The 24,305-nt window shown below is 41.8% G+C and overlaps 1 protein-coding gene across 1 annotated transcript; it reads left to right on the top strand.

Annotated features, from left to right (window-relative positions):
* The first annotated feature begins 4,840 nt into the window (after positions 1-4,840).
* Positions 4,841-24,170, top strand: Rbbp7 (RB binding protein 7, chromatin remodeling factor). The gene is made up of 12 exons (XM_005074221.4): positions 4,841-5,154; positions 5,987-6,131; positions 13,044-13,189; positions 13,924-14,097; positions 15,173-15,288; positions 16,115-16,275; positions 16,866-16,992; positions 17,115-17,192; positions 18,562-18,638; positions 20,388-20,445; positions 22,836-22,946; positions 23,711-24,170. The coding sequence occupies exons 1-12, from the start codon at positions 5,139-5,141 to the stop codon at positions 23,777-23,779; spliced, it is 1,278 nt and encodes a 425-aa protein (XP_005074278.1). The 5' UTR covers positions 4,841-5,138; the 3' UTR covers positions 23,780-24,170.
* The last annotated feature ends 135 nt before the right edge of the window (positions 24,171-24,305 follow it).

The following is a 24,305-nucleotide window of genomic DNA, read 5'->3' as shown; positions in this document are numbered from 1 at the left end:
AAAGTAATCATCATCCTAAGTTACAAATGTAGCTCAGTGGTGGTGTGCTTGCCTAGCATGTGTGAGACCCAGAGTTCAATCCCCAGTACTGCAAAAACTGAATGAATGAATGAATTTTAAAAATCTTCTTCTGAGAACAAAGAGACAGTGGCAGTTGGTATAATAGTATTTTTTATTTGCTACTAAGGATTTGGATGAAAAATTATTGGGGGAGGGGTTCTTTTTGTTTGTTTCAAGACAAGGTCTCACTATGCAGCTCTAGGGTCCTGGAATTCAATATGTAGACCAGACTGGCCTCGAACTCAGAGATCTGCCTGCCTCTGTTTCCCAAGTGCTGGGAGTAAAGGTACAGCAACACACCCGACTTGAAAACCGTCTTTTCTTAGTAAATTCTTTTAAGGTTTAAAAACATTTTATGTGTGTGGGTGTTTTGCTTTCATGTATATGTATGTGCAGCACAAGAATGCCCTGGTGCCTTTGGAGGCCAGATTCCCTGGAGCTGCAGTTACAGTTGTGAGCCATGGTTGATGCTGAGAATCAAACCTGGTTCCTCTGGAAGAGCAGCCCTAGTCCTTAACCACTGAGCCCACTCTTCAACCCAATGAAAACAATTTAGCTTGAATCACAATAGGTGTTCTTTAATTGTTTTCTTTTGTTTGCATAATCTGTAGACTTTTCTGCAAAGGAGTTTCGCTTGCTGGGTGTTGCTATTGTTTTGCAGTGCTGGAGATGGTACCTGGAGCCTTTCACATGCCAAGTAGTGGCTCCACTGCGGAGTTACAGCCCCAGAAAAAATAAACAAGGAACCAGACAAAGAGTGAGTTCTCACTGGGTGGTAGCCTGTGCCTCTATTCCCAGCTTTCAGGAGGCAGAGGCAGGCCAGCCTGCTCTATATAGGCAGTTTCAAGGCTACACAAAGAAACGGTGTCTCAAAAAACAACAAACAAAAAAGCGAGAGCTCAGTATTTGTTTTTCATTCATGTGTCTCCAATTTCTACAACACAATTTGGCACACAGTAGGGATTCAAAAATAATTTCTGAATAGTTACTAATTATGCCCTGGGCGAATGAGACAGTGTTGTTGATGAACACACAATCACTCCGAAGGTATGTTCTGGCATTATCGCTCCCTCACGATTTCAATAAGTACTTCATTATAGCATACATTTTTTTTTCTGAGACAGGGTTTCTCTATAGATTTGGAGGCTGTCCTGGAACTCACTCTGTAGACCAGGCTGACCTGGAACTTAAGATTCACCTGCCTCTGCCTTCCTAGTGCTGGGTTCAAGGGTGTGCACCACCACTGCCTGGCCATACATGCTGTCTTGATGTAAGACCATGTAAATTCAAATTGCAAGTCCAACACACTCAGTAGCTATTATTGAGACCTTAGTTTGCCTCCCCTTCTTCACCCAGTAAACTCTCATCCAGGTGCTAGGGGTGTAACAGAACAAAGTTCTCAAATTTATGGTCCTTGTGTAGAGGACAAACATGAGGCAACATTTGTCAGGAGGTGAGAAAGAAAAAAAAAGCTAAACAGCCGGGTGGTGGTGGCATATGCCTTTGATCCCCACATTTGGGAGGCAGAGACAGACAAATCTCTGTGAGTTCGAGGCCATTCTGGTCTCAAAAAACTAAAAAAAAAAAAAGGAAAAAACAAAACACTAAGGTGGTTAGAAAACAATTGCCCATGGGGACACATTAGGGAATGTTGCTATTATATAAAGAGTTATTGGGGACAGTTAAAGTTTCAAAACCTACAGGAATGTCTTTCAATCTTCAAGTTGGGACTCAATGCAGTGATGAACTCAATTTGGAAGGTGATCTGTCTTTTTTTTTTTAAAAAACTGCAATAAAACGTCAGAGTGCATCACAATAGCAAAGGTCAGCACTTATTACATGTCACTTGTTTCAGTTTATATGCATGATACACATGCACCAATCTAGAAAATTTACTGTCAGTCAAGCTTGAAGAAAATGGGGGTAAGTGCTATGGCAACTTGGAGTACTCGGACTGGTACCTAAACACAGATATGCATGCAGAGGCCAGAGAAGGACCTTGCTGTTTATTTTGTGAGACAGAGCCTCTCACCGACCCCGAAGCTTGCTGTTTCACATGGGCTGGCTGGGCTGGCTGGCTAGTGAGCTCCCAGGATCTATCTGTCCCTGTAGTCTCCCACTTCACACTGGGGTGACAGGGCAAGTGAAGTCATGTCCTGCTGAGTGCTGGGACCCAAACTCAAGGCCCTCCCTCTTGTACAGCAAGTATTCTTATCCACTGGGCTATCTTCAAAGCCCCCCAAACAGGACCTTAGTTAAGATAATCCGTGTCTCATGCATCAAACTATTTGTGCTTTCTTTTACAGAAGAACTTAACCATGCATAGGAGAAACAAGGATATAACCACAGAAAAAAAAGTGCCAAGGTAGAGTTTGGGGAGACAGGCAAAACAAAACTGAACAGTTAAGCAATTCAAAAGAGAAAACTGGTATTATAATTTTATGGAAAAAAGCACCTTATGGGAAAAATGAATTCAACGTAACAAAAACAACAAAAAAGTTAAAGCAGGAAGTGCTGATGCTGCATTTGGGAGGCAGAAGCAATAGATTCAGGGACTCAAGGCCAGCCCTGGATACAACGTAAGTCAGAAGCGATAGATTGGGGATCCAAGGCCAGCCCTGGGTACAACATAAGTCAGAAGGATAGATTCGGGGATCCAATCTCTCTCTCTCTCTCTCTCTCTCTCTCTCTCTCTCTCTCTCTCTCTCTCTCTCTCTCTCTCTCTCTCTCTCTCTCTGTGTGTGTGTGTGTGTGTACATGTCTGTCATGTCTGTCTGTCTGTCTGTCTCTCGTGTGCACACACACATTTTAAACTAAATTCATATTGTCTGGGATGATTTTGTTGTGGTTTTGAGACAAGGTTCTTAGGCATTCCAGGCTGGCTTTTAAACAATCGTCCTCCTACCTGCAGCAGCTCTCAAGTGCCGGGATTAGAGGCATGCACCACCGAATCAGGCTCTCTCACTTCTTTAAACGTTTCTTTTGGAAATCATAACTACTTATCAGAATGAGTAAATTATATTAAAGAGAGACAGGAAAATCACCTCCTAAGTCTTGTCTTTCTGAGTACATGAAGTTCCCATTGAAGCAGAGCCGTAGGACACAATTATTCTAGAAGGAGGTGGACAAACTACAGTCCTTTAGCTAAATCTCACCCACCTCTGACTTTTGTATGGCCCTAAAGCAGCAAATGATTTTTCCATTCCCAAGTGTTTGAAAAAAATGAAAGTATTTTGTGATCTGTGAAAAGTACACAAAGTTCAAATTTCAGTGCCTATAGTTTTACTGGAAGATGGCCAGGTTTATCCATATTTTCTATGGCTATTGTGCTACAACACGGAAGCCTGCCTGGCCCCTTTTAAAGAAAATGTTTGACCACCCGTGTCCTAGAACACGGAGGACACATGCTACAACACCCTTCTAACCCGCCCCCTCTCCAGCCACCCCCTCAGCGTTAGTCACCAACAAGATTCTTGGAGCTGACATGGAGGGAGGGCGATATAATAATGAATTGTACCACATGGGAAAACAGAGACCCAAGGCAGTAAATTTCTATATAAGGGAATATGACTGTTTCTGCCACATACTAGAGTAACGTCTGAGTTGGTTTCCCGATCAGAAAAGAGGGCATCACCGAGGCATCCGCATGGTTGCGTTTAAGCATGAAGGCACTTGGAAAGCTATCAAGGGAACAAATGTTCCGGGGGTGTTTTTGCAAGGAGAGCCTCTGAGTCTAGATGTAGACTGCCGTTCCCTTTAAGCGTAGGCGTCTGGGCCCCACTGCTCTGGCCCTCATTTTCTCTTCAGTCCCATTTGGATCATGTGGCTCTGTTCTCTGCAACGCCCCCCCCCGCCCCCACTCTTGGGGCTGTGAAGCTTCGCAGTAAGCAGAACTCAGGTATGCAGGCCCAGATTAGCCCAACCCAGCCTCTGCAGTTCAGCCAGCCAGCCAGCAGCAGGGTCAAGACAGGACCCCTTCAGGTGACAAGAATGACTCAGCAGGGGCCTAGGCAGGAACTGACACAGGACAGCCCTGACAGGCACAAAATCCCCTGCAGCAAGAAGCCAACAAACCAGTAGGTTAAGGACGCAAATAGGTGAACAAAAAGTAATTGAAGTCAGCTTTAGGCCATGGGCCGACTGCAGGGCTGTGCCATCGCAGGCTTTATATTTAGCTCAAAAGGCAGGCCCTGCTTAAGGCAGAAAAAAAAACCCAGTCTCTCCTAAAGGTCCCTTTCGTATAAGACAAATGTCACCACGGCCCGACTGGGCCCCCGAAAGGGTTGGCTGGGAGCCTAGGAGGGGTGCAGAAAACTGCATGTCCGTGATTATCTGGGAGACTTGGAGGGCACTGTAATCTCTCGAGAATAGGAAACCATTTTCCTCGCTAGCTCTGAGATTTTGCTTTGCTAAGGCGGCTGCGGCTTCCCTGCCCCCCTCGCACCCCCGCCGCCGCTGCTGCTTCTAGCAACCACGCCCCGCGGGCCCCAGGGCTTCTTGGCCCTGAGGCTCGCAGCCCCCGCGCAGCCTGCACACCGCGCTCCCTTCCGCCCCACCCCCGCGCGGCCCCATCCGCCCCCGCGGCCAGCCCTGGGAGCGCAGAGCGGACGCCTCGCGCCTGCGCCTCACTAACTTCCTGCCGCGGAACGTCCTACCCACTCGGGAGAAACCCGCCTCCGAAGACGCGTAAAGCCCGCCCCGCCGCACGCGATTGGTCCAGGGAGCTGAGCCGTTGGCTCCCAGGCCCGCCTCTCCACCGCCTCTCTGGTTTCCCAGGGCGGATGCGCCTGCGCTCAGCTGCCTGGGCGGGCTGTAAGGCGCGGGTTGAAAAGTCTCGTTCCAAGTTTGGAGAGAGAGAAGAGCGCCTCAGACCTCGGTACCCGCAAGCAGGGAGGAGGCAGCCGAGAAGGACGCGGCGTCTGGGGGGAGCACCCAGGCAGCCACATCACGCTCCGGCTCTCCGAGCTACGAGTGTGTGACGTGCTTGGAAAAGGCAGGAGCGCCTGCGATCGGGCTGCTCTTGGCTAGCGAGAGAAGTCCGAGGCGGCAAAGGGGGGGGGCGAACGACCCGACGCAAGATGGCGAGTAAAGAGAGTAAGGAGGCCCTGCGGGGCGGCGCGCGCCGAGGCTGCGGGGGGCGGCGGGAGCGCAAGGCCGCGGCACGCGCCGGCGAAAGGCGCGAATTGGCGTGGGGAGCAGGGGGCGGGGCTGGACGCCAAGATGGGCGCGCGCCCGCCCGGAGGGGGCCTGCGCGGGACCGGGCCTGCTGGCAGGGCTGCGAGCACTTCCGGAGCCGGGCGCGGGGCCGAGGGGTAGGCCCCCTCCCCCACCCCACCCCTCCGCGGCCTAGCTCCCTCCCGCGCCCTTGGCTCGGGGGCGCAGGCGGTCGCACGAACGCCGCGGATCCTTCCGTGCGCATGTTCGTCGTCCGTCTCGGGGTCGCGGCCCTTGTCCGTGTTGGGAGGGGGGGTGGGGAGGTTCTGGAACCCGCTGGACTATGGCTGCCGATGCTGGCACGGGGGGGGGGAGCTGGCGCCTCCTGAAGCGGGGATGGAGGAACAGGCCTGCGGGGTTCTGCTACACGTGGATTTGTCTATTCGAGTGGGTCGTGGCGCCCCTTTACAATACGGGTCATCTTAGAACAGGTGCGAACCACTATAAAAGGCTGAAAAATCTGGATGTTAGTGCAATTAATGACCCAAATTCGTTAAATGCAGGAGATACTGATCTTGAAAGTGGGGGTGAAAAAGCTCCCTGGTGTTAACATTCTCTTCACTTTCTGGAAGAGCAGTTCGTGAGCGCATAATAGGTAAAAGGGAAGACTAGATAAGGTGTGGCCATTTCGAGGTGACCTCCAGTATCCGTATCCATATTTTGACTTCGACCCTGCTCAGCCACTTAATTGTGGGCTTTCTCCAAATTTCAGTGTTTGAAGATACTGTGGAGGAGCGTGTCATCAACGAAGAATATAAAATCTGGAAGAAGAATACACCGTTTCTGTATGACCTGGTTATGACCCATGCTCTTCAGTGGCCCAGTCTTACCGTTCAGTGGCTCCCTGAAGTGACTAAGTAAGGGTTTCTGGCAACTTTTATTTTGCGTAGATTAAAGTGCAGTTTAAATTTTTCTAGGTGTTTTTCTCTTGGTATTTTACACACAGAGCATAAATGTATAATCGGTTAGTCTGTGGGTGAGGTGGCAAGAGGTTTTTATGTTCAAAACTTAAGATTTCTGAGATGATTTCTGCCGTGGAAGTCTGGTATTGCGGGAAGAGAAGAATCTTCTGAGGCTAATTGGTGTTTATAGGAAATACTTGAATATTTTGACATTCTATGGGCTGTATTAGACCAGCATCTCTGGACTCCAGACCAATACATTATTTCCATACTTGATAGAAAAGATTACATACAGCTTTTCATGGGTTTTTGGTAAGTGAAACAACATTTATGTGATGCTTAAAGGAAGTATATAGCAAAGGAGAAACAAATTTGGCAATAGTTGGCCAAAGAAAAGCTGTCATTTGTTTTCAGTGTGGAATTTAGGTTGGGATTCTTGTTAAGTGCTTGTGTCAAATATTTGTAAAATTTCTCTGGTATAATTGCTGATGTTTACTGAGCACTTATAGACTAGGACTGACACATCTGAGGAGTTTAGGCCTCATAACAAGTACAGTAAAGATACATTTTATCATTCTAGATTTACCAATGGGAAAAGGACTGACAAGTTTAGCACTGTGCTCAAGCGCACACTACTGGTGATTGCCTGGCTTACAAACCAGGGCTCAACCAACCCAAACCGGTTGGCTCCAGAATCAAGACACCGCCTACATTAGACTACCTCTCATCTAGGCATGCAACTTTTCCGATAGGAATATGGCCACATACATTAAAAATACACTGACTTTTTTTTTGTGTTCTGAGTCCATAATTAGGATTAAGCAAAACTTAATATACAAGGAAGATTTTTGTGGCCAGTTGTAAAAGGAAGCCATTTTTTTAATTTTTTTTTTTTTGGTTTTTTGAGACAGGGTTTTTCTGTATTGTTTTGGAGGCTGTCCTGGAACTCAATATGTAGACCAGGCTGGCCTCGAACTCACAGAGATCCACCTGCCTCTGCCTCCTAAGTGCTGGGATTAAAGGTGTGCACCACCAACGCTGGGCTTTTTAAAAATATTTTTATTTATTTTGTTGGCTTTTTTTTTAATGTGCATTGGTGTTTCACCATGGGTGTCTGGTATCCTGGAACTGGAGTTACAGCCAGTTGTGAGCTGCCATGTGGGTGCTGTGTCCTCTGGAAGAGTAGTCAGCACTCTTAACCACTGAACCATCTCTCCAGCCCCAAAGGAAGCCAGTTTTAAGTAAAGTTACTTGTAATGGCTAGATCCCATACATGAACGTTGACTTAACAGATGGGGACTTACTGTCTCAAAAATCTGTGATATTTTTTATTTGCAAAGCTTTTTTTTTAAATAAAAATTTATTTTAAAATGGAAATGTACAGATGTGGGAAGAGTCCTGAATGGCTACATAATGGGGGCATGTAGGCATTAACAACAACCCCCCACCCCCCCACACACACACCCTTCCCCCCATCCCCCCCACAGTGGGTGAGTCAAACCCAGGGCCTCACTGCAGTAGGCATGTGCTCTGTGGCTGAGTTGCTTTTGAGCAGATTCTAAAATAGAATGAGGGCTGACAAGGTGGCTCAGCATGGTAAAGGCACTTACCTCAAGCCTGAGGACCTGCATTCAGTCTCCAGAACCATGTGGTAGAAAGAATTGACTCTTGTACGTTGTTCTCCAATCCCCACGTACACACACAATAAATAAATGTAATAGTACAAAAAGTAGATTGAGCTGGGTGTGGTGGCACATGGCTGTAGTTCCAAATTGTAGGCCTGCCTGAGGTACATTGTAAGACTCTGTTTCACCGAAAAACAGAGTGCCAGAGAGGGTTAAGAGCACTGTCTTTTTTTAAACCTGGGTTTGATTCCCAATACCTACCTGGTGTCTCCTAACCTTCTGTAATTCAGGTTCCAGGAGATCTGATGCCCTTTTATGACTTCATGCAGGCCTGAGGCATGCATGTGATGACCAGACATATGCAGTCAAAACATTCATATACTTAAAATAAATCTGGAAAATAATTAAAGAAAAACAAAAAAAATCATGAGACTATACACAAAATTATTCAATACTCTTTGGAATTTTGTTGCATTTGTCTTTTTTGTCTTCCTATTAATCAGGACTTAGGAATTAACAGTATATGGCTCTCTTTAACCCTTTTTAAACTTAACTACAGCATAATGGAAAAGAATGGGGACTTTAAGGTCAGAGACCTGGGTTTGAATCTTGCCTCTGTTTATTAGCTTTGTGTGCTAAGGCAGGTTGTTTACACTCAGTCTCCCTTAGTTGTCTTATCTACAGATAACTGAAGATGTTAGTAGTACCAGCTTACATACATTTGGGGGAATTAAGTATCGTCTTGCATGTTAACTGTCTTGTGTAGAGTAAAAACAGTTAAATGATGACTGATGTTGATTCACCTACTCATCCCGTTTCTAACTTATTTTAAAGACAGGGTCTCACTATGTAGCCCTGGCTGGCCTGGAACAAACTGTGTAGATCGGTTACCCTAGAACTGTTATGCTCCTACCTCTGCTTCCAGAGTGCTGGGATTAACATTGTGTGCCACCATGCCTGGACTGTTCAAACGTTTTTGTTGACACAGGGTTTCTCTGTAACAGCCTGGTTGTTCTGGCACTCGCTCTGTAGACCAGGCTGGCCTCGAACTCACAGAAATCCACCTGCCTCTACCTCTTGAGTGCTGGAATTAAAGATGTGCACCCACACCACCCACCTGTCTGTTCAGAAATAATTTTAAAGGTTGAATTATCTCTTTATTTGGGATTCGGTGGAAGCTTTTTTCTTTAGACATGGTTTCACTATGTAGTCCTGGCCTAAAACTTAGAGTTCTGCCTGTCTCTGTCTCCTGAGTGCTGGGATTAAGAGCTTATACCGTCATACCCAGTAAAAACTATTTTTAATGTTACCTATGATGTGTTTTACTTAAAAGTTTTAAAAAATAATACGAACTGAATGAATAGCCCTTATGATGTGTTTGGGACCAGAATCTGTATTTGGGAGAATTTTATTTGCATATACTTAATGAGTAATTTTGGGGATGGGAAAATATTTATAATATACATACAACCTTTTTTTTTGAGACAGGGTTTCTCTGTATTGACCAAGCTGGCTTTGAACTCCCAGAGATTGACCTGCCTCTGCCTCTATTTTCAATTGAGACAGTTGTCAGCTGTTGTGTAGATGCTGAGAATTGAACCTGGGTCCTCTGGAAGAGTAGGCAGTGCTCTTAACCCCAGCCCTAAGGGATAAAATTTGAGCTGGTTTCACTAGGTAGTTCTGCCTGACCTAGAACTTGCTATGTAGACTAAGCCTGACCTAGAACTTGCTATGTAGACTAAGCTGGCCTTACTCAGAGATCTGCCTGCCTCTGCCTCCCAAGGGCTGGTATTAAAGGCATGTACTGCCATGCTCTGTCTTAAAAATATTATTTGTATACAAAGAATTTGTGAGATCAAATTGTGGGGTGTTCAGAGGCTTAAAGATGATAAGAAAATGCAAAGCACATGAATTATTGAATATTAAGGACTGCTGTATGGTGCTTTGGTGCTTTATTTTGAAGGGAATAAAGTGACTGGTACTTTATCAACATATAAGATGCTGGAAATGTTGGCTGATTTTTACAAAATGCCTGTGAGTAACAAGATCCCACTCTATCTACCTCATGGGTCCTTCTTCCTATGTTCAACATGTTTTCTAATTGACTTGGCTTTTTAAAAAGTATTTATAAGCTGGGGGTGAACCCAGCAGCATTGAAGGCAAAGCATTTTGCCACTGAATTATATCCCTGTTCTTCGTTAAAATATTTCTTCAGTAGCAATCAGTACATAAGTATATAGTGTGAAAAGTAAGCCCCCTTCCACATCACATACTGTAATTCCCCCTCCCCTAGCAGAGGCAGCTGTTTTCAATTTCTTGCCCATCTTTACTGAATAAAGAAGTACATATCCTTGGTTTTGTTTTGTTTGTTTGTTTGTTTTTGTCTTGAAGATTGAATCCAGGGCCTCATAATTACTAGTCAAGTACTCTAGCACCAAACATTATCCCTAGACTTAAAAAAAATACACATGGTTTTCATTTTGAAATAAAGTTTCGGTGACTGCGGATGGCCTTGAACTTGGAATCCTCCTGCTTCAGCTTCTAAGTAGCTAGGATAACAAGACCTGGCTTTGTTGTGGTTTTATTTTATTTTTGAGGTGGACCTCAAATTCACTGTGTGGTCAAGACTGATATCTATCTTTCAATTTCTGGGATTTATTTTTTATGGTAGCAAGTTGTTGACTTAACTTTTTTATTAAGAATGTATTGGTCCCAGCACTTGGGAGGCAGAGGCAGGCAGATCTCTGTGAGTTCGAAGCCAGCCTTGGTCTACAAAGCGAGTGCCAGGACAGCCTCCAAAAACAATACAGAGAAATCCTGTCGCGAAAAACCAAAAAAAAAAAAAAGAATGTATCGGAAAGCCAGTCGTGGTGGTGCACAATTTTAATCCCAGTACTTGGGAGGCAGAGACTGGAAGATATTTTTATTTTATGTGCATTGGTATGAATGTGTCACAGATCCCCTAGAACCAAAGTTACAGACAGTTTTAAACTGTCATGTGGGTGCTGGGATTTGAAACTGGATCCTGTGGAAGAACAGTGCTCTTAACCACTGAGCCATCTCTCCAGTCCTCCATACTTTTTTATGAATACAGTTTATGTGATTGTTTCCTTGTGGATGGATATTCAGGTTGTTTCCAGTCTTGCTGCTACAAACAGTGCTGCTGAAAACATTGTAATGGAGCATGCTTTAAAGTGGGGATGAGGTCTATCTCACTGCATAGTTCTGACTGACCTGGACCTCATTATGTAGAGCAGTAAAGCCTATGTAATAATCAAGTCATATGAAACTGGAATATTTTAATTTGATTCAAGAGAACATTTTTTATGAGATAGGGTTTGAGAATTTTTGTTTTGTTTTGTTTTGTTTTTCCCCGAGACAGGGTTTCTCTGTGGCTTTGGAGGCTGTCCTGGAACTCACTCTTGTAGACCAGGCTGGCCTGGAACTCACAGAGATCCACCTGTCTCTGCCTCCCAAGTGCTAGGATTGAAGGTGTGCACCACCACTGCCTGGCCTCACTTTCTTCCTTAACCCCACTAAAATAGTCACCTTTTGTTTTCTCCACAATTAGTCCCTTAGATATATTTAAGGTCACTTTCATTTTTAATTCACTTCTCTATAAAGATTTTAATTTATCTTCCTAAAGTACATTATTTTAGGGCCCCAATAATCCAACACTAGAGATTGAAGCCAGGGTTTCATGCATGGGAGTTGAATGCTGTACTACCAAGCTATATCCCTAACACTTTTTGTTTTGCGTCAGGGTCTTTGCTTAGTTGTGCACACTGGCCTTGAATTCATTGCATGGTCCTGTAGACCTTAGCTTGTAATCTTCCTGTCTTAGCAGCCTGAATAGTTGAGACTGTAGATGTAGGCTACCCAGCTAGAGCCTTAAATTATCAAAGTTATTTTTGCTAAGTAAAAATAAGTGTGTAAATGCCTGGCCCCCACCCCAAGCCATATCATATTTTTTAAAATATTCACTATGTATACAGTGTTCTAACTGTACACCAGCAGAGGGCACCAGATCTCATTACAGATGGTTGTGAGCCACCACGTGGTTGCTGGGAATTGAACTCAGGACCTCTGGAAGAACAGCCAGTTCTCTTGACCTCTGAGCCATCTCTTCAGCCTGCCATGTCATATTTTTGGCTTACTGCGATTGCATCAACTGATACGTGCCCTCCAAAGTTAACTATTTTACTTAGCTATGGTCACCTATTCTGTTCAGGAGTTGTGTATGCTGTTTTACCATAAGCCAAACTTTTAACTTGACAGAACTCAATTTTGTAAGCTATTACTAAGTAACATGCATAGATATAACCTCCAAAACCTTTTTTGTTATTAAAAGTTTAAGTGAAATTAGGAACAGATAAATAACCTAACTTGTCAGGTGTTGGGGGTTAGAGCCCTACTTCTATGGGACCATGGAACATAGTTGAAAATTGCTGTTTTAGATAAGACAAATGGGAAAGCATTATTGATATTTAGCAATACAAAAACAACTGTTTGGATCAAGGTGCCAAGAGGCACTAAGTTCTTCAGCTTCAAGGTGAGTTTCCATAGAACAAGGTAACAAAAACAGTTACATCGAGAATGTCCATTGCATAAGCATCATAAACACACATGGTTTTGTATCGTACCATTTACGATTAACCTATTTTCTAGGTGAAGAAAATGAGATCACAGGGAGTTTGTGCTTTAAACGGTTACATATAGCTAGTTTTAGTTTGAACCAGGATATAAACCCATTTTTCCCAATTTAACATTTTACTCATTCCATTCTACCTCATTGCCTCTTACAGGAAAAACAGAAACATCTAGTGTATTAATGTTGGCTATGTTAACATGGGTCTGGGGACTAAAAGTATAATTTGAGAAGGAAGTTGGAATAATGTATTTAGGATCAGTGATGGATTGCTATGTAGGTAGATGATGTTGGTGTGTTTGGTGAGTTGATCTACTGTCCTCAGAGTGCTGCTCTAGGAAAGGTAGTGTTCACAATGATAATTGAGGCCAAGGAAGATAACTTTTCAGGGGGAAGAAAAACCAACCCTATTTATAAAGAATATTTTCATGTATTTGAAAGTATGGGGGTTAATAAGTTGGGAAGCAGGTTTGTATTTGGTGCTCAGTGTATATTTGCTAAAGAAATTTTAAATGTATTTTGAGAGAAATGGACTGAATTAGTTAGCTGAAAAATTCCTATAGCGATGGTGTGACTTTTTTTTCTCCTAAACAGACCAGAAGGAAAGGATTATGCCCTTCATTGGCTAGTGCTGGGCACTCATACATCTGATGAGCAGAATCATCTGGTGGTTGCTCGAGTTCATATTCCCAACGATGATGCACAGTTTGATGCTTCTCATTGTGACAGTGACAAGGGAGGTGGGTATACTACATATTCCAATATTGATGTCAAAGGAAATATTCCTCCTTCAAAACATGTATATTAAAACTTTATACTGTTAGCTTTTGGCTTAGCAATGTAACTTTAAAGAACTATAGTCATCCAGCATGCATGTGAGGTTTATAATAACATTTACAGGATTGAAAAAATGGGATCAGGGGACTGGAGAGATGGCTCAGAGGTTAAGAGCGCTACTGCTCTTCCAGAGGTCTTGAGTTCAATTCCCAGCAACCACATGGTGGCTTACAACCATCTAATATTCAATCTGGTGCCCTCTTCTGGCATATAGGCAGAACAGTGTATATGTAATAAATAAATCTTTAAAAAAAAAGAAAATTTGGGCTCATGGGAAATTAGTTAAATGCATTTTGGTATGTTTTAAAGTATTACTCAGCAATTAAGAATGAGAAAAAACTATATGCACCAGTACAGAAGGTGAGATTTTTGTGAATAATCACATCTTAACAATTGAAAGGCTAGTCTTTAGAAAATTTTATATCCAAGGTAGAGCTGTATTATATGAGGTAGATATCAGTATAATGCAAATGGCTTTGAGAATAAATTTCATATGGCAGGTAGCCTGTATTTTGGATATTTTTTTCTCCTTAATTTGTGTTCTATTCTGTTAGGTTAAAATCTTGGGTTGATTGAATTAAATGATATGTGAGTTTTAATCCTGAGTGCATGTTTTGTTTATGTCTCCTCACTTTAGAATTTGGTGGCTTTGGTTCCGTAACAGGAAAAATTGAATGTGAAATTAAAATTAATCATGAAGGAGAAGTAAACCGTGCTCGTTATATGCCACAGAATCCTCACATCATTGCTACAAAAACACCATCTTCTGATGTATTGGTTTTTGACTATACAAAGCACCCTGCTAAACCAGGTATGAAATAATAAAGCCAGGCCATTACTTAAATAAATATCTTTTTGATTTGAAATGATAATATTTTAAAAATCATTTAAAGTACTACACTGTGGAGGCTGAAGGGATGGCCTCCCTTCCAGAGGATCTGGGTTTGATTCCTAGTACCCACATGGCAGCTCATGGTCCTTTGTAACTCTTGTTCTAGGGGACCCAACACCTTTTGCTTTCTGGGCACAACATATGTTTGTGGTATATAGACATACATGTAGACCAAACAGTTATACACAAACTAAAAAAAAACTAAAGTAGTATACTGTATAATACTTAAAGTTTTACAAATTTGGGAATCCCATAGCCACCTCCAAGTTTGGTAATTTGCCCAAAGAACATAACAGCAGATTACTTGTAGGTGTGGTTTATTATAGCAAAGGATCAAGGGCAAGGACAGAAGAAAAAAGACATCAGTCAGGTAGATAGGCAGCAGGTAAGTCTCCAGAGGGGACATACACAGGCTTATGAGTACTTCCTTTCTGGGGTCGAACAGGACATGACTTTTCTATAACAGAAAACCACAGGAATATGTGCTAAGTGCCCAGAGAAGCCTGCTTGAGTCACAGGGTCTGGAAATCTTGTCGCTGACTCCATGAGCATTCATGGTAATGAAAACCAACAGCTTCAAAAGTGAATCCTTGATAAACAGTCCTACAACAGTTGCTACAACATGCCTTCACTGCTCTGAGCATGTCACATTCTGAGAGGTTAGCCAAGGGTCATTCATGGTTTCAGGCTACCCCAGGGATATACAAGGACTAAATGAGTGACCAGACATGCTTTGTTAGATATATGTCTAAAAAATTGCCTTGGGGTGAGATGATGGGGTTGCTAATTATGGGATAGCTGTAGTTTTCAGCATTTCTATATTGGTGATAATATTAAGTTTTCCAAAACCAGTCAAAGCAGTTGTAGGTTAGATGTAGTCCTTGTTCTTGTAGAATTGCTGTTATAGCTTACCCGATGAAGGAGTCTGAAACTTGGCTCTTACCAAGTCTTATAAAGGGATAACTTTGTGGTTAATATGGTTTTTTTCTGTTAGATCCAAGTGGAGAATGTAATCCTGATCTTAGATTAAGAGGTCACCAAAAGGAAGGCTATGGTCTTTCCTGGAATTCAAATTTGAGTGGACATCTCCTGAGTGCATCTGATGACCATGTAAGAACGTGTTTTTCTTAATATGTTGTATCTTAAGAGTGGAAGTGTCATAGACAGATCTAAGCTTAAGGATCTCTGCATAAATTTCTAAGATAACACCATAAGTTGTTGTGTTAACATTTTACTAAGTTTTAAGACAATGACTGCACACTACTCTGTTAGAGGCTTAGGATATCACATAGCTCTTTTGGAGATTAGAGGGTTGCCATTGTTTAAAAGAAGACTAGCAGCTTAATTTCATTTAAACTCAACAGGTTTTATTTTGTTCAAAATTTGTATATATATCCATTGCTATTAATTTCAGACTATTTTCATTAGGTGTCCCAAAATGAAACTCCATAGATGATAAGCAGTTATTCCTTGCTTCCCATCTGCTAACAGTTGTAACTAACACACTATGATGTATGGCCTCCTAAACCTTGGGTTTTGACAGGTTTACAGTACAGTATTTCCCTCCTGTGGAATGGGCCTCTCACATACAAATAGTGGTCACTTCTGTAACAGTCTTGCTACTATTGCACCAGTGTACACATCTTGTCTTGGTATGCAGAATTTAGAGCGGAATAAGATTGTTAATGACCTTGGTACCCTTCTGGCACCAGGAGGGCTAGCCAGCAGGTAGTATAAGCTTCTTGCTCAGTTCCAGCTGGATTTCTCTCTATAACCATGTTTTCTTCAACAATAAGATCTTACCATTTAGTTCTGCTTGACAATAACCACAGTAGCAATTGTCTATTTGGTTTTAGGGAGATAAATATGTTCCTAAATAAGCTAACTTTTAAATCTGGCGTTTTCATACCTTTAGTTCTTTTTCCTTCTCCTTTAGACTGTCTGCCTGTGGGATATAAATGCAGGACCAAAGGAAGGCAAAATTGTGGATGCTAAAGCAATCTTTACTGGGCACTCAGCTGTTGTAGAGGATGTGGCCTGGCATCTGCTGCATGAGTCCTTGTTTGGATCTGTTGCTGATGATCAGAAACTTATGATGTAAGATGGAAGGTTCATTGGAACCTTGAATGGGTGACCATCGGTGAATGGTAGACTGATTGAATCATTTCTTGAAACTATGTCATGGTCTAAACATGGGAAAAAGCTTGAATGGTGACAAATTTTAAATTTGAGATCCAGAGTAATTGGTTAGAGATCAGGGAGGATGAGTGTTTCTATAAGGGTGTGGCCATGGAGCTGCTTTAAAATCATTGGATACCTCATGTTTCATAAGTAACTACTGTACAGCTGAGACAAGGAGAACAATATACTGAAATTTGACAAGGCTAATTAGAGGTAAAAAGTTAGTACATTATTCTGTAGTCTATTTTGTGTATACCTAAAATGGTAGTAGGTAATTAAGATTAGAAATCCAATAAGAAGGACTTAGAAATAACAGCCCCAGTTGTTATCTGGAGGTCCAAAATAAGTCATTTAGTAGTCAAAAACCCAAATTGCCAGCTGTGTGTTTTGTGTATTTGTGAGTGGGTGAGTACATCAGAGCGTGTGCAGAAAGAATAGCCTCTCCTGAGTCAAGTATTTGGGAGCTGTAGGTGCTGTATGCCTTGCCTTGTCCTTTTGTATTTCAGATGGGACACAAGATCCAATACCACTTCTAAGCCAAGCCATTTGGTGGATGCACACACTGCTGAGGTCAACTGCCTCTCATTCAATCCCTACAGCGAGTTCATTCTAGCAACTGGCTCTGCAGATAAGGTTTCACCACCCCACCCCACCCCCGCCGCCGCTTTTTTAGGCCTGTTGTTTTGTTCTTTAATAGGCATTTTAAAGGTCATACATGAAGTATAGAAATCATTTTTATTTTATTTCTTCTCTAGACTGTTGCTTTATGGGATCTGCGCAATCTAAAACTAAAACTCCATACCTTTGAATCGCATAAGGATGAAATTTTTCAGGTATGTGACATTTAAAAATTTTTATTTATAATTATTTGCATTTGTTTGGGCATATGGAGGTCAAAGGATATTTTTAGAGTCAGTTTTCTCCTACTACTGTGGGATCTGGTGTCTGAACTCTTAATTTTCAGGGTTTTTTTGTGGTAAGCACTTTTACTCTTTTGTTTGTTTTTGTTTTTTTACGAGACAGGCTTTCTCTGTATTGTTTTGGAGGCTATCGGTCCAGCCTGGCCTCGAACTCACAGAGATCCGCCTGCCTCTGCCTCCAGAGTGCTGGGATTAAAGGCGTGCGCCACCACCGCCCAGCTGCACTTTTACTCTTAAGCTGTCTTGCCAGCTAAGTTTTCTGATGTCTTTATATGTAAGTTTTTAGTGACTTTATGAAAGGCGGATACTTTTAGTTGTTTTTCTTGTTCCTGAGATAAGGTTACTCTGTGTACCCCTGGTTGGTCTGGAACTCATTCTGTGGATCAGGCTGACCTGGAACTCGGAGATTCGACTACCTCTGCCTCCAAAGTGCTGGGGTTAAAGGTGTGTGCCACCAGCCCCTGGCAAGTTTTTTTTTTTTTTGGGTGGGATATTGGACATTAATTTCAAAGTTCCTCTTGGTTATACTATGCAAAACTATCAGGGTGATGGATTTTTGTTGCTGCCATTGTTTTTGAGAAACCCCTAGTTCAGAAGTAGAAGAAAAATTTTTTCCAAAACAGAATCAGTTTGAAATATAATTTTTCAAGGATTCAAGTTAAGAGTGCCACTGTGGTGGATCCACTAATTAACAAAGGTCTTATACATGGTGTTAGAATAGAGATAGTAAGTTAGGATAGACTGGATAGTTTTAAAGGTTTCATTTCATGGATGATTATGGGCCTGTAAAAGTTTTCTGGAGTTCCTGAGTTTTTCAGTACTAGAGAATTTGACTTTCCTTGGTGTAGGCTGTGGGTTGGACACTTTTAGAAGATATTTCAGGATTCAGGGAATGTAGCTAAGTGGTAGAGTGAGCACAGAGCATTGCATTCAGTACCATGAGCGTGGTTGGTTACGGGTTACTTGAAAGCCTTGCACAGCCGGGCATTGGTGGTGGCACACACCTTTAATCCCAGCACTTGGGAGGCAGAGGCAGGCAGATCTCTGTGAGTTTGAGACCAGCCTGGTCTACAAGAGCTAGTTCTAGGACAGCCTCAAAAGCCACAGAGAAACCCTGTCTCAAGAAACCAAAGTAAAGAAAGCAAGCCTTGGACAGTGAGATCTGGGCTGAGAAATGAACAAAGAACATGAGGTGGGGAAATATGGTTAGAATGACAGCTATAAAGGGACAGAGAACTCTTTAAATAAATAATAAATAAGTTTTTAAAATATCTATTGCTAGGTTCACTGGTCTCCACATAATGAAACTATTCTGGCTTCAAGTGGTACTGATCGCCGCCTGAATGTGTGGGATTTAAGGTAATTTGGGATCTAGTAACGAGGTACTGCACGTGTGCTAATCTGACAGATGACATAATGGAACTCAAAAAAAGATTTATTATGTATACAGTGTTCTGCCTGCATGTATGCCTGTATTCCAGAAGAGGGAACCAGATGTCATTACAGATGGTTGTGAGCCACCACGTGGTTGCTGGGAATCAAACTCAGGACCTTTGGAAGAGCAGTCAGTGCTCTTAACCTCTGAGCCATCTCTCCAGTCCCGTAATAGAACTCTCAAACCAGGAAAGCAAATTGTTAATCTAACTTTGAGAAACTTAACTACCTAAGAGTTTTTGTTCTGTAATATGAGTAAATCAGCAAGTAAGAAATTGCTTTGTACAAGTGATTTGCCTGTGTGTGTATGTGCTACATAGGCATGCCAGGTACCCACAGAAAGCAGAAATCAGCATCAGGTCCCCTGCAACCAGAATTATGGATAGTTTTAAACGACTACTATGTAGATCCTGGGAAGTAAACCCCTGTTCTGCATGAGCAGCAAGTGATCTTAACTACTGACCTACCTCTCTAACCCCGAGTTTTGTTGTTGCTCAAGTGTGAAATTGTTTGCTATGTGTTTTTTTGCTAATTGAAATACTGTTTTGCTACATGTGACTAGGGATGATGTAGCTCAGTGGTACAGCTAGCATACAAAAGGCAGTGGGTTCAGTCTCTAGTACCACGAGCATTAAGATACCGACTATTTCTGTCTCATTGGAATCACATAGTATATAAGCATAACTATTGGATTGGATTTGTGTGTGTGTGTGTGTGTGTGTGTGAGAGAGAGAGAGAGAGAGAGAGAGAGAGAGAGAGAGAGAGAAGGAGGGAGGGAGGGAGGGAGGGAGACAGACAGAGACAGAGACAGACAGGGCCTTGTGTAGCTCAAAATGACCTCAAACACCTGATATTCCTGCCTTCCTCTTCCAAGTGCTGTGATCATAGGCCTATACTACATGCTCAGTCCAGAGGCTGCAGTAGAAGACCACACGTCCAAAGCCAGCTTGGGGGCTACATAATCTGACTCAAACTGACAAACTTAATTTCTTTGGGGCAGACAGGGAGGAACTAACTCAAAAGAAGAACTTTGCCTGCCATGTGTGGGGCACTGGGTTTAAGCCTCCCCCCCCCAAATTTATAACATACCATTTCTTGGCTTATACAGTGCCTAACTAAAAACTGTTTATCTTTAGAGAGATCTGATGTGTTGGGGTCTAGAGTGTACAGGCTGCAAATTAGTTCATGTACACTTTTTTGTATTTTGTATTTTCCTTTTAATTCTGATGCATTAAAACTAGTTAAAAATATTGAAGGAACTTTGAGCTAATGTTTATTATGAGCAATATTTCTTCATTCTGCAGCTCTAGTTATGAGTGGCTTCAGCCTATTTCCAAGAAATAAACAAATCTACAATATAATAATAGAAAAATAAATCCTCCTAAGTTAGTGGTGCTCAACCTTCCTATGCTGCGACCCTTTAATACAGTTCCCTCATGTGATGACTCCAACCATAAATGTATTTTTGTTACTACTTCATAACTAATTTTGCTGTGGTATGAGTCATAATGTACATACCTGTTTCTGATGGCCTTAGGGTTACCCAACCCCCAGGTTGAGAACCACTATCCTAAGTGATTCTTATAAATACCTTTATAATAAATGTGTATTTTAAAAGATAAAACGTCATGGAAAACTTTTCAGTAAAGAAAGCTTTATGCTCTTTCTTAATAGTAAAATTGGAGAAGAACAGTCAGCAGAAGATGCGGAAGATGGGCCTCCAGAACTCCTGGTATGCATTAGATTAAATATCATATATACACTGGATTGTTTCTCATTATTTATCTCAGGAATGGATCAGAGCTTCAATTTTAGCTTACCTGTGATTTCAAAAAAGAAGTTCAGGATGTTATTGTGACTAGGTTCTGACAGTTATCAAAAATAGTAAATAGAACTCCAGAAAGTTTTTGGAAATGTTTAAGTGACAGTAACTTGACCTCCTGGAATGTAGTATCTGAAAGTCTTTGAGAGTAAGCCCAAGATGTGTTAGTTACTAACTCTCTCTTTGTGTAAGATCCCTAGCCCCTTTGGCTCCTGTACCCAGTAGCTTCAGGCATAAATAAGCAAAAAGGATGATAGGAGCTTTAGATAGACCAGCATGTTTGGCATTCATTATCATTGCTGTTTAAAGAATCCTGAAGCCCAGGATGCTCAAGCAGAAAAGGAGGAGGTCATGAGTTTTGAGGCCACAGGGGACACTGTTTGTGTCTCTGTTACTCTTATGTGGAAGGGGGACAGTAAAATTATTTCTCAATAAGCTTCTATCATAATCAGATAGTGGCATCTAAATGTTTTATTTGTGGGTGACTTTTTCTAAAGTCTTGTTTGTGAAGCACAGCTTTCATGATTTTTAAAGCATTTTCAGAAAGGCCAGTTTTCTCTTGTATTATGAATTTACAGTAATTTTATAGTTCTTAAGAAGAACCACTGGGGGGGGTGAGTGAAATAGCTCAGCAGTTAAGAATACCTGCTGCTAGGCCTGGCGGTGGAGGCTGCAGCAGCACACTCCTTTAATCCCAGCACTCAGGAGGCAGAGGCAGGTGTATTTTTGTAACTTTGAAGCCAGCCTGGTCTTCAGGGTGAGTTCCAGGATAGCCAGGACTGTTTCACAGACAAACCTATCTCAAAAAACAAAATAAACTAAAAGAAAACCTTCTGCCCTCTGATAGAGAACCAGAGTCCAGTCCAACAACCACGCCATGTAATTCACAATGGCCTATAACTCCAGCTCCAGAGAGATCTGACACATCTGGCTTCCTTGGGCACTGTACTCGCTCACATGTACATATATAATTAAAATAAATGTTTTTAAACTTTCAAAGAAAGCTTGAAGTCAAATAGCACTCTTACTATTTAAGAGTAATAGATTAGTAGCTAGACAGGTGGTTTAACAGGTAAAAGCTAAGGGGGAGGATCATAGGTTAAAACCTGGACTACAGAGCAAGAGCCTGTTTTGGGTAAGGGGTGTAAGATTGTTCATTTGTAAAACTGTTTACCATACCATTTCACTTATGGGAAAGTTGTTTCTTTCCCCTTTTTTCTTTTTTTGGAGACGGTCTCTAGCCCAGGCCTCAGTCTCAAATGCTGAGATTACATCTCATTTTTTTAATGGCAAAGATTTTTTTGTTTAAATTAGAAACAAGGTTGTTTTACGTCAATCCCAGTTCCCTCTCCCTCTACTCCTCCCCCAACCCTCTATCCCATCCCCTTTCTGCTTTCCAAGGAGAGTGAGACCTTCCATGGGGGATCTTCAGAGTCTGTCATATCATTTGGAGCAGGGCGTAGACACCCCCCCCCCCGTGTGTGTGTCTAGGCTGCATCTAATTTTTTAACTGATAAGATGATTAGAACATTTTATTTAGGTAAAATCAAATCTTTGTTCTTCCAAAGAATTAGTTCCACTAAGTCCTGATATGAAGTATATTAGGCACAGTGTGGCCTGTTTTGTCTTGAGACATAGTTTCTCTATGTAGTTCTGGCACTTGCTCTGTAGAACAGGCTGGTCGCAAACTCATATGGTTCACTGGACTATGCTACATTCTGGATCTTAAAAGTCTTAGTATTTTTTTAATCCCAAGTCACTATATTATGCCTTGGGAACATGAAGGGGCGGGGGGAGAGAATGGCTACTGTGAAGAGGACTAGAGAAGAACCAGAAGATTTTCTTGTTCAGGCCCATGAAAGAGTACATGACCAGACATTTTGGAAATGCTTGATTACTATTCATTATACTCAGCTTCTGGAAAGTGGTTGCATGGTTATAGGAAAACATTCTCATGGGCAGAGGCCAGAGAACTTAGGGAATGTCCTACCTGCTACTTTAGATATCAATGACTTGCTTGAGCCATTTGACTGCATTGGCATATGTGTGGACAGAACATATTAACAAAATATTTGAGTTGAGGTAGAGTGTACAGGTGTTCACTGTAGTATTCTAGTCCCTTTTCTGGAAGTTCAGAAGATTTAAGAAGATTGGGTGTGGGAATAGATTATAGATTCTGTATCACTCAATCTACCTCTAAATTGTGGGGCAGCCTAAGAAGACTGTTCTAGAAACTATTTTAAAGTCTTAAAAGCTTTAGAACAGGAAAAGATATGAAACCAAGACTTCTGTTTTTTAAGTTTATTCATGGAGGACACACTGCCAAGATTTCAGACTTCAGTTGGAACCCCAATGAGCCTTGGGTCATTTGCTCAGTGTCTGAAGATAACATCATGCAGATATGGCAGATGGTGAGTTGAAGTATTTTTTCATAACTCTTCTAAAACAGTTTCACTGATGGTAGAATGTAATCAAAATATTTCATTATTTAGGTGACTATTAAAGCTATAGGATGAGAACAGTTTAAAGAAATCTTTTCTGAGCCTGCAAAATGGCTCATCAGATAAAGCCTTCACAAACCCTATGACCTAATAAGATCAATGGGTGAAACCCATGTAAACAGTAAGAGAACCAACGCCAGAGTTGTCTTCTGATCTCCATACATACATGCACATTTGTATACACAATAGTTATAAGAACCTTTTCCATCTTAACAACCTATTAAGGTTTAGCTTAATACCATTTTATCCACACATTCACATATAAACATGCACAACATCTGCTTGACATTTGTTATTGCACTCTCAGCTGGAGTCTTGACATTGTTTTGGTCTCTGCTATCAGTGCTGTCACACAAGAAGGATATGGTAGGAAAATGTTAAAGTGTTAAATGATTCTGAGTTCTTTAATAAGGAACACTAAATACTTGTCATTTCTAAGGTTCTGTGTTAACATTGCTCCCTTAAGTGATGCTTAAGATGTTTTCAGAAAATGCCTTCTCTGTAGTGACTAAAGTAATGCATGGGTGACTAAGTATGTCTAGGTAACTACGTAGTGGCAAGTAATTTAAAGGGTGCTGGCCACTGAAACATATTGACAGTAAATTTTTAATCTGTATATTCACAGATGATACATTTTGTTCTTACTTGTGAATTTATTTGGTTGTTATCTCCAGGCTGAAAATATTTACAATGATGAAGAGTCAGATGTCACAACATCGGAACTGGAGGGACAAGGATCTTAAACCCAAAGTATGAGGTGTTTCTATTGAATGTATTGCTACATGAATGCTTGATTTATCAAGCGCCAAAAAAGCATTGTATAGTAGGAAATGTAAGTGGGATGGCTTATGGCGTTCTTTACCCTCTGATTCTAGCACTTTCAAGTGAGCTGTTGCGTACTGTATCATATTGTAGCTATTAGGGGAAAAAAAGGAATGTTGCTTAAGAAAGGACATCATTATTGTTTTAAAATACACGTTGCTGGGTATTGCCTTTGATTCAACTGTTTTAAGTCCTCATTTTCTCAAACTTTTAAGTGCTTGCTGAAGTTCCCAAATATGCAAGGATAACTTTTACACTTTTTCCTTCCAACACTTCTTGATTGGCTTTGCAGAAATAAAGTTTTAAAATAAAGTTTGTTTTGTTCTTTTAGAAGCTGGGAGGGGGTGGATGTATGCTCATGATGCTCCCATACGTACCTCTTTTCTCTCTTAGCAATAGGTGAAATTGTTCCTTTGGATTTGTACGTAATTAAGGACACAGGGCAAC

Source organism: Mesocricetus auratus, unplaced genomic scaffold (assembly GCF_017639785.1).
Source record: "Mesocricetus auratus isolate SY011 unplaced genomic scaffold, BCM_Maur_2.0 Super-Scaffold_100003, whole genome shotgun sequence".
Lineage (NCBI taxonomy): Eukaryota > Metazoa > Chordata > Mammalia > Rodentia > Cricetidae > Mesocricetus > Mesocricetus auratus.
The sequence above is the reverse complement of the archived record's forward strand: the minus strand, read 5'-3'. Positions and strand labels throughout refer to the sequence as shown.